Genomic DNA, 10,708 nt, shown 5'->3' with positions numbered 1-10,708 from the left:
ACTGTATTTATTCTTTCCACCATGCCAGAGCAGTTCAGGTAACCTGGCAGTTGTAAAGAATTACTGAATGGACACCACATTTTGTTTAGCAAAATGGGCAAAAGAAACTGTACAAGTCAAATGGAATTCGACACAGGGCTGCTATGCACAGTTGAGAAATCCAGCCGTTGCCAAGACTACGTAGACTGACATTGCACAGCGATGTTACTTATCCATGCGTTATATTCATGTGATGAGACAGGTGTTTGTTGGCCTCGCTTTCATCTCTGTCTACAGAGGCTTGTGACCTGCCCGAAAAATACCCTTGTCTGCTGTATGTATAGATTTGAGAGCAGCCGAGTCAGTGCATTCTAAAGGGACACATAATGCACATGCTGGTACAGTTGAAAAGACAAAAGAGACTTGTATCATTCATCATACTGGTCATTGATTTATTTGGTGGTAGAGCACAAGTCAAAATCCAGCCATCATGACAATGTCCCGACTCTGGCTGTGCTATATTGAACAAATACTCTAGGTTTCACATCTTGGTGAAGCCTGTTTAAATAATACAAAATAATCTTTGAGTGTTATTTGATGTGCACAAGCACACACCAAACAATCAGGAAGGATTGTATTGAAGAATTCTTTGCAAGCAGTTTTTGTATCCTTTTGTTGAGATCGGTGATGGCAGTTGTTCACCTTATTGGCAGGGTTAGGTTATGTACAGTATCAGTCTTGGTGCAATACATTACATTTATTCCTACATCATGCCAATTCTATAAAGCTTCATAGAAGACTATCGGTGCACAAACTGTTGATTTTGTGGACAAGGGGCTTCAGTCAGTGCCAACCAGCAGATGCAGGGTTGGGTGTATTTAATGGTACTCTGGTGTCACAGGATAGTGATATAAGTGTTGTTATAGCTAGGAGTGGAACAGAAGTCATCTGCATAGACCATGGAATGCCTCCATTATACTCCAGACAAAAACAAAACAGGAAACATGACAATCACAGATTGCTAATTAAATACCAGCTACGTACAAGGAGTGCATGGAAGCAGCAACAGTACACGATGATACATACAGACATTTACGCACAAATATTACGCCATTATGCAAAGGCCTTACAATCTCTATACAAACGTCACAATCAAAGACGCCCCTCCTCCTCTCCAAAAGAGAAACAGACTGAACTATAAGGCTATATAGGTTTTTGAGGTCTGTTTCAGAAAATTCAGTCATGGAGGAAGGGGAGGGGGCAGGGGGACAGCTTAGGAAAATGACACCTGTGAATCGCCTGTAATATTTAGGTTCCACTGCTTTTTTGCTTTTTTCTTTTTATCCCACAATTTTTGTAAAGGTTCCTGCTTTAGCCACACTGCTGAACAGACACCGTTTTAGATATTCAGAGGTCCCATTCGCCTAGAGCTGTCAGGGATACATAGAGGTACATTAATACTTTGGAGGGGGGGGGGGGGGTATAGGTCAGAGATCAAGGGCTCTTCACAACTCGAGCTCCTTCTGCACCCCCCACATGATCTCGGCGCTCTTCATCAACTGCTGCTCCTCAGAGGGCTTCAGCGTCATGTGGATGACGTCCGTCAGGCCGCTGTTGCCCAGAACACAGGGCACGCTCAGGAACACCTCGTCCTTCACTCCATGCATGCCCTGGAGGAGAAGAGATGGAGGAGACATAACAGGGTCAGTAGGAGAAACGGCTAGAGATGTATGATGCCCCGTCATTTCAATGTTATACAAAAGCATCAAAACGTGTCGTTTTGCACCGTGCTCTGCTACTTTAGCTACTTTTGAATAACACTTTAGGACATATGAGGTTTACACCTAGCCATGGGACCCCAATTTCATATTTTTTCGTTGTTTAATCTTTAGGAGCCCAATCTACTACTGCGTTTAGTTAGGATTTGTACAGACCCAAACAGGCTCCATTCTGACCCCTGGTGGTTCCCGGACCCGACATGGAGAAAGCGTGTATCGTAACCCATTTGGGGATTAGCACTACGTTATGCTTTAGCTATTGAAAAATAGCAGATCTACAAGCTCATAGGTCAAAATGGTTTAAGTGTTGGGAGAGAGAGTGTCTTCTCACCTGGACCAGGGTGGACACAGGGTGCACCTTGTGGAGGTTCTTCAGTATGCTCTCGACCAGGTCAGCCACAGACATACCGATGGCCCAGGAAGTGTAGCCCTTCAGTCTGATCACCTCATAGGCTCTGGTGCACACAAAAAAGTATTTTTTAAATTATTATTAGAATAGAGAATAGCAAGTATCTGACCGGCCATGGGAGAAAATGAAGCCACTGTAATTGTATGTAATGTACAGGTATGTATGACGTAATGATTCTTTCATTCCTGTGCTGCAGTCAAAGTAGCGGTTTGTTTGCTCAAGCCACACTGCGACTGCGTACGTGAAAAGGCGTAGACTTTTTATTCTTCCATTCTGTGGAACAGAGCAGGAATTGTGTGGAGCGAGACGGGGAGTGGAAACGGTGAAACAAAGAAATGTGATTGATTGACGCTTCACTGCATCACTGTAGAAGGTGAGGCCATGCCAGCTGAACTGTTTTTGCAGCACGTCATACCCATCACTCACCACCACATGCGAGTGACTACAGTCACTGTTCAGCAGTCTGAGAACCCATCAGCAAATAAAGGGAAAAACTTTTCCTTTGAGTCACTATCTCGAGAGAGACTACTGGTTCAATAACAATCACTTTCTGGGTTAAAAAGTAAACTTGCCTTTGATCAGCCTCCAGTACTCTGCACTTACTTACGCAATACGCACTGTGAAGTAAACCAGTCCTTTCACGCCTTTTGGCTCAGCGCCCAGGTATGAATTCCTCATGTAATCTACTTTCCTATTGACTCCATTGGATTCCTTTGGGACAGTTTTGTCTCTGGCAAAATTGTATAGTGTAATGGCACACTGTGGACCCAGATAATTCAACCCTAAATATTTACTTATGTAATTTGTCTTCTTTATGTCGCTTTAAGTGGACAGCACAGTCTTGCATCAGACAGGATGTACTACGCGCATGATTGCTTTGAAAATGTAATTAACTGAGGCTGGATGAGAAATGACTTCCATGTAGGACTTCAGGCTGAGAGAAACAGATCTCAGGATTGTGTGCGTGCGTGCGGTGTGTGTGTATGTATTAGGAATAGAAGCTATAATAGCACAACGAAATGTGAAGTCGCATGGTTTCAACTCACCCGTCAACCACCATCTTGTGGACTGCCTTCCAGTTCTCGCTGTCGTCATCTGCGCCCATCTTTGGGTTGAGGCCCTGCAGGGAAACACCGGCAACGTTCACACCACTCCACACGGGCACTGATGGAGAGAGAGATGATAAGGATGAGTTATTCTTAGTTGATTTGTACTATGGTTCTCAACCTGTGGGTCGGGACACTCATCCCTAGATAATTTAAAGCATCAACAGTTATAATCAACAAACTATACTATAATAAAAACTGGTCAAACATTGGCCAAATTGTCGAATAATATAAGAAAGAGGCAATTGTGAAAAGCTCCTATTTGTGAAAATAGACGATCTACAAGCTCACAACGCCTTGCAGTAGATCTGCTATTTTCACAATATTTATCTGTGGAAAAGAGTCAAACTAAATGTAATGCCTCAATTGTAGCCATTGTAAACTGAGCATTAGAAAGAATAGATTAGAATAGATACATTAGAACGTTCCTCAATAACCTGAACAGGCTGGTCTGTGCACGATTGTATGTGCAGATTTGTCGACTAAAACAGCTAGTCAATTCGTGGACAAATTCCTTCCTCATCTAGGACTATACAACTAAAACCTTTTGCAAATGAACATGATTTCATTCACGTATCTAAATCTACTACAGACGAGCACAGTGCATCCACCAGGAGTTCAGCTACAGTAGATGTGATGACGTGCACTAGAATGACAGAAAGTCGGTCACAGGTGTTTTTGCGTACCACTGGAGTCTCCGTGCTCTCCGACGATCCAGCCGTGGCAGCTGGAGGGGTGGAGGTGGAGCTTCTCTCCCATGATGTGGCGGAAACGGGCGGAGTCCAGGTTGGTTCCGGAGCCGATGACACGGTGACGGGGGAAGCCGCTCAGTTTCCAGGCCACATAGGTCAGGATGTCCACTGTGGAGGGTGACAGGAGACAACGGTTTAGGATCGGCTATATAGTTTAGCATTTTCATTAGCAATCCATATTTCTCTTGGGTTTTTTTTCCTCTAAAAGGCTTAGGTATTGTTTAGTTTTCATTCGTTTTTTTTTGTGGTGCTTGAAAATCGCCTGGACTACATTTGCACGCACCACTACTGATGACCGTACAGACTATAATGGACACTTCTTCATGAGTGGCTGCCTCTAAGCCAATGGGAGACTTACCCATAAAACCCATAGTCTGAACGGCATAAAAACCTATACTCTGAACGCCGCAACGCGGAGCGAGTGGCAACAGAAGCTAATGTTATGAGCTAACTGGAGCTAGAAGAAAGCCATCAAGAAAACATTTATTTTTGAGCCGAATGCAAACGAAAACAAAAGCCTGGGTACCGAGACTACTGTTCCTCTGTCTCACCTGGATTGGAGACGACCAGGAGGATGGCGTTGGGGCTGTACTTGACGATGTTGGGGATGATGAACTTGAAGATGTTGACGTTGCGCTGCACCAGGTTCAGACGGCTCTCGCCCTCATTTTGACGGGCTCCGGCGGTGATCACCACCACCTTGGAGTTGGCGGTGCAGCTGTAGTCTTTGTCGGCGACGATCTTGTGTGTCTTGAGGAAGAGGGATCCGTGCTGCAGGTCCATGACTTCACCCTTCAGCTTGTCCTCCATCACATCAACCAGGGCCAGCTCGTCACACAGGTCCTGATGAGCACACATACAGACAGTCATCCTGATCTCTGGCCGGACAAACCTCTTACGTATAAAGGTTACGTACTAGCGGCGATACAAGCTACAAAACATCAACATCTCGCCCACTATATTGCTGCAGACTCGCCATTGTAAGCGTTGCTCAAGCTACACTTGGGTAAATAAAAAGTGTAGGGTTAAATATCACAGGGAACTGGTTAACTTTTCTTCCATTTGCAGAACAGAGCAGGAATTGTGAGGAGTGGAAATGGTGAAACAAAAACATGAAGGATGCTTCACTGCGTTATTGGAACATTGAAAAAAGTTGAAGCCAGCTCAATCTTTCTTTTTTTGTCACACCTGTCACTCAGCCACCTTTCACAGGCGTCAATTTGTCGCAGCTTATTGTCGTTTCGTCACACGTATAGACCGTCGCAGTCCCACCCCATTTCAGAACGACGAGTGGCCCAGGAAATGAATCCCAATGCATTTTTCCCCATAGGCTTTTCTTAAAGTATTTATTTAAAGACGGTTATGCCGCGGACAAAGCCCCAACTCGGATCGTGACAAATCATGACAATGAACACAATATTTTGGGCCGATCAAATCATTAGAAAGAAGAAAATAAAGGCAGGAGACAACACTATTTGTTTTGTTTTTCTTCTTATAAATTATTTGATCGGCCCAAAACATAGTGTTCATTGTCATGATTTGTCACGATCCGAGGTGGCTTTGTCCGCGGCGTAACCGTCTTTAAATAAATACTTTAAGAAAAGCCTATGGGAAAAATGCATTGGGATTCATTTCCTGGGCCACTCGTCGTTCTGAAAAGGGGTGGGACTGCGACGCTCTATTGTGAACGCAACATAGGCCTCGACAACTCACAACTTTCTTTTACTAATCAATCAGCCCTTTTTCAACCACGAGCTTTGGGAAAAGGGCACATGCTACTCTGATATCCTGCTCCATTCAGGGATGTTGACCTAACAACCTCCCTGAATGGAGCCACTAAATCAGAAGTCTGATTTGAGTAAATAAAGAAATACAACACAGGGAGATAAACGTGACAACGTTGAGACATATCAAATGTCAATATTTGTACAATCCCTTTAGGTCATATCAGTAACACTATTTACACTGCGGTTAATCCACCGAAATATACTTTGTTTTGTTTTTGAGCGGTGCCAACCGCCTCCGTTAAGTGGCTTTGTGTGTATGTATGTATGTATGTATGTATGTATGTATGTATGTATTGTATGCGTCTGTTTTAGTATTGAAATATCGTTTGGTGACCTAAAGTGGCACTGTTGAGCAGCCTAAAGGGCTACAGTACATCTGTTGAGCTTCATACTGACCACTAAAACTATAACAATAGCACAGTACAGTATTTTGTTTGTTTTTTCTCTTACCTTGAGCAGGACGCTAACGGCGGAGGCCATGCCCACCATGCCGACGCCCACGACTGTCACTTTGTTCCTGCAGCCAATAGGCTCCTCCTTCATCACATGGGTGATCAGCTTATCCTTGGTGGCCATCTGAAGAACAGAGGAGGCAGAAACGAGTGGGGGGTGAGACAGAGACTTAAATGCGAGCGTTGTATGAAGTAGCAGTGGCTCAGGAGGTAGAGCGGCCGCTTGGGAAAAGGGAAGGTGTGGTCCCACGTGTGCTCTCCGGCTCCCCCAGTGTTACCGCCCAAGTGACCGCAATTGCCTGCATGGCTCGCACGGTTCCCTCCCCTGTGAGTGTGTGAATGTAAAAGGCACCATATGATACTTTACTTACCATTTTACATAAAAAGGTGAGACAGGTGAGAGACTGGCTAATGCTACTGCTTGCAATTCAACTCAAGGGCAACTTGACCACTCTTTCTTGGCTGGTGCGTCTATATCCATATATGGAGTTCTACATTGGCATGATCAGCACTAAATGTCTCTGTCGTCTCCATATAGGCATCTCTAGATCAGCCTGGTCTCAATATGGGTACCAATATTCAGTGGATAACTCTGGCGACCTATCAGTGAGATAGGTGAGAGACTGGTAAAACAGATGAGTAAAAAACGATACACTCTTCTGTGTATAGGGAAATTGAGTATTAAGTAAGGCATGCCAGTGGGCACAGGCATGCTGTTGCCTAACGCAATGCTAACGGGCCTAGACAAGGCTGTACAGTACATGACTTCCTGTCAGTCATCCCTTCCACCTTCTCATTCTGCCTTCCTTTCTTTTACTCACTCTTGATTTTAGTCTAAAGACTAAACTCAAGACAGTGTTCTCTTGACACTTCCACAGGGGGAGTTCCATTCTAAGGAGTTTTCCGCAGAACAGCATTTGGTGTTTTAATACTTCAGACCCTTTGCCAGACAGGCTTCACGTGAGCCCAAACAGGAAAGACGTACAATGTTGTTTTATTTCATCCACCAAAGACACCTGCGCGCAGGACGGGTTTCCATGGCAACCTGTGCCTGGCTATCTGGCGGAGCGCTGGCGGCCTGTTGCCGTGCAGCGCAGCGCAGCACATCACTCACACTGCTGTTTATAGTACTGTACTTCCTGGTTGAGTGCTCACAGGCCAACTTACATCACTGTCATGACTAGGCAGCTTTTCCACTGTGTGCTTTGCCGTTGTGTGGACACAGGCACGTATAGTGGAGATTAGCAGTCCTTATTAATTTGTCATAATACTTCCTAGGGAGGGTTTTTCTGACCACTTATACATGGCTTAGCACACAGGCTCTAGGATACGTGAAGTAGGACAGTCACACACACCTACAGACCTACTACTATCCAGTTATCCAATTATCTGCATGCTGTAAACCACCTGACCCCTAGTCAGTAGTGTATTAAGTAGATGTACCCAAGCAGCATACTGCACTTTTAAGTACATGTACTCAAGTACTATACTTAAGAGCAATTTTGAGGTACTTTTACTTTACATGAGCATCTATTTTTCAATACTCTGCTTACTACATCACAACACAACAACAAAATATTGTAATGTTCCACTCTCCACTGCAATTATTTGGCAACTTTAGTTACATTCATTAACCAATTATAACCTATTTTATAAAAGTTCCAATTTACAAGCTAAACTTGTAGATCTGGTATATTGATGCTAATACTTTTGCTACTTTTGCTAATACTTTGTTACATTTTGAATACCGTTCTTTTACTTCTTTCTACATTATGGTGGGCTATTGCTAATTTGACTTAAATAGTTACTTTCCCCACCACTACTCCCCTATCAGAGCCACATGGGTGGGTGGGGCGGGGGATGCTGCAAGAGTTCCCATTGTCCAGGTTTGAAAACATGACTTTAAATGACAAAATAAAACCTCCCATATCTGCCGGGGGAAGTACAACAATGTGCAAACACAGCAGCAACATTCGTGAGCTGCTGTGACAGGAGAAGGATATCATCAAAATTTGAATGTCAAAGCAGGGTGGTTGTGTTCCATTTAATGGAACACAACCACCCTAAAGACTACTAACCATGTGTCTGTATTCCTGCACTATCTGCATCGAGTTCTCAGTACATAGAAATTGATTCATTGAAGATTCTGACTTTCAGTTGTAGCCTACATATGTTTTTGTAATTGTATTGTTCCACTTTTTGCTTTGGCAATGTAAACATATGTTTATGATCTCATGCCAAGCCCTATGAATTGAATCGTCTGCCTAGGGTAGAGGATTACAACAGGACAATGTTCAAATCTGTGGTTACTTCCTGTTTCTACTGCCAAAGAAACATGGCCACAAAACCTGTAAGAACGAGTCATGTATGGACTAGGATTACTTGCAGGGGTTATTAGTACTACTGGGTGCTCAACAAACTAACTACTACACATCATGTTTTTTCTGAGTAGCCAAGGAATGTAACTGGGACTGTCCCGGTTGAGGCAAATACACATTTTGAAGAAGATATTCTTTCTTTTCACATTTATGTGACCTTGTCTACTGTACAACATGTACACCGAAGAACTAAAAACATTATGTCGCCTGCGTGACATGGGGGAGACCATGTCTCCCAAGACACTTTGACATTTAGTCTTAAAAACCAAGGGGTGAGTGAGCCGCTCCGTCACTGATGGGGTCTCAAGTGTCAAGTGACTGATGTTCATTATACAAGTGACTGATGTCCACTACTCCAGCCCACCTGATCATGTAGGATTTCTCATTCGGCAGAATCTGAACTATTTTCACACACTGGCAGAGGTGATAATGAGGTTTTACGTTCATTTGACAGTCCAGTTTTGAAGAAAACTGGACTGATTCACCACTAGGTTGGACAAGATTCCAAAAGTGGTAGGTCTTCTACCCAATAACAAAACAAAAACACAGCCAGTCTGACTGTATGAACTATAGGGCATAGCAGTGGGTGGCCGTGGTTTTATGGCACCACTGAGAAATCTGCCATTCATTTTCCCCATAGAGATTTCCAAAAAGATTTATAGCAATTATTTTAAGCCTGGAATCACAGTTCTGGTGAATCCACAGTCGTGGTGAATTGTGAAAAAAATAAAAATACAAAACTGTGAACAATGTATTAAATGTATCATATCAATATTAATCAATCATAATAATTATTATATTATATTCATAATTAATTCAACTTGAAGATCCTAACCTGACTCCGCCAGGTGGGGCGGTATTGAGTTCACGTTGTGAAACAAAATGTGAAGCTCCATCTGGCGGAGTAGGCTACGGTTATGAAGAAATGTTGGATGCTTATAAAAATGTATGACCTTATGATCTATTTAGTCCTTGTATGCCCTTAACCTTTATCTACTTTAAGTCCTACGGTGTCGCTTGCCAAAAAAAGAACATTATCGTACTACATAGGCCATAGGGCTCCAGCAGTCATCAGGTGGGTGTGGTTTTATGCAATGATGAGAAACTGGCTGGATGATACAGTAGTCACGTAGGCTCTTGCGAGTCTTGCCATAACCTCGCCTCAAGACACCATGGCTTTCCACCACCTCGGAGGAAAAGTCTTGCATGGTAACATAACATGCCTAGTGTAGTTATCCCCAATATGTTCCCTCAGTCCCTACGCTCATTCTGTAGCTCCGAGGCAGAATGAGCGGAGTAGAGCCTACACCACTATGCAAGTAGGCTATAGCTACAAATAATCCAATTTTAACAATATTTTTAATTTTTCATAGGCTGACATAAGGGCAAATAGTAAATATCAGATAACTTATTCTCATGAATTGCTCATAGCTTTGCTTAACGTTAACCTCACAACTCTTTTTGCCCATGAATTCCGTTATGCAATATTGCAGCATCAGTCCGACTCCTCACGTGCTACTATAATATCGCAAAGGGGGAAAACGTTGAAACAACAACCCAAACCTTGTTTCGCATCCTAGTCTAAATATAACTTTTTGCGTTGGTAAAAGTAGCCTATACCACATATATCCTACAGTAGCCAAATTATGCACAACATTTTAAATTGTTATATTTCCATTGTCTATTATAAGCTAATTATTATCATCCAGATGTCTTACCTTGGTTTTGGTTTAGTATGTGGATGTAGAAACAGTGAAAGTGAGTTGGAATGTCTTGGACCCCTTAGCCTGTCTGCTGTGTGTAGCCTAGATGATGCAGTGAGTCGCGTGGAGGTGGATCCCTGGTTTTAAAGAGCTGACATGCATCGCAGCGGGGTGGGTCTCCGCGGCCGGCTCGTGTCGTGTTAAATGTCACGTACGTAACTCGAGGCAACGTGAGTAGCCTACCCTACGTGACTGTGCCACTGCACTGCCACGGCAAGAGCAAGATGCGGTTAAGCGCACTACGATCATGACAGCAGCCGCAGCAGGCTGTGTATTGTAGGCCTACTTTGTTATGCAGTGCAGT

At 43.5% G+C, this 10,708-nt stretch overlaps 1 protein-coding gene across 1 annotated transcript; it reads right to left on the bottom strand.

The window, feature by feature from the left end:
• Positions 1 to 402: 402 nt before the first annotated feature.
• Positions 403 to 10,502, bottom strand: ldha (lactate dehydrogenase A4). The gene is made up of 7 exons (XM_080761125.1): positions 10,360 to 10,502; positions 6,262 to 6,387; positions 4,576 to 4,867; positions 3,959 to 4,132; positions 3,213 to 3,330; positions 2,089 to 2,212; positions 403 to 1,649 (listed from the first exon to the last, which is right to left on the bottom strand). The coding sequence occupies exons 2-7, from the start codon at positions 6,385 to 6,387 to the stop codon at positions 1,485 to 1,487; spliced, it is 999 nt and encodes a 332-aa protein (XP_080617251.1). The 5' UTR covers positions 10,360 to 10,502; the 3' UTR covers positions 403 to 1,484.
• Positions 10,503 to 10,708: the final 206 nt, after the last annotated feature.

The sequence above is a fragment of the Protomyctophum bolini genome (assembly GCF_963924005.1).
Source record: "Protomyctophum bolini genome assembly, chromosome: 4".
Classification (NCBI taxonomy): domain Eukaryota; kingdom Metazoa; phylum Chordata; class Actinopteri; order Myctophiformes; family Myctophidae; genus Protomyctophum; species Protomyctophum bolini.
The sequence above is the reverse complement of the archived record's forward strand: the minus strand, read 5'-3'. Positions and strand labels throughout refer to the sequence as shown.

Excerpts from the sequence above, each read along its gene's own strand:
- ldha (XM_080761125.1), bottom strand. The coding sequence starts at position 6,387 with ATGGCCACCAAGGATAAGCTGATCACCCATGTGATGAAGGAGGAGCCT. Across the intron at positions 4,868-6,261 it reads CCGTTAGCGTCCTGCTCAAG|GACCTGTGTGACGAGCTGGC; the intron begins GTAAGAGAAAAA and ends TGTGCTCATCAG. Across the intron at positions 2,213-3,212 it reads CACAAGATGGTGGTTGACGG|AGCCTATGAGGTGATCAGAC; the intron begins GTGAGTTGAAAC and ends TGTGTGCACCAG.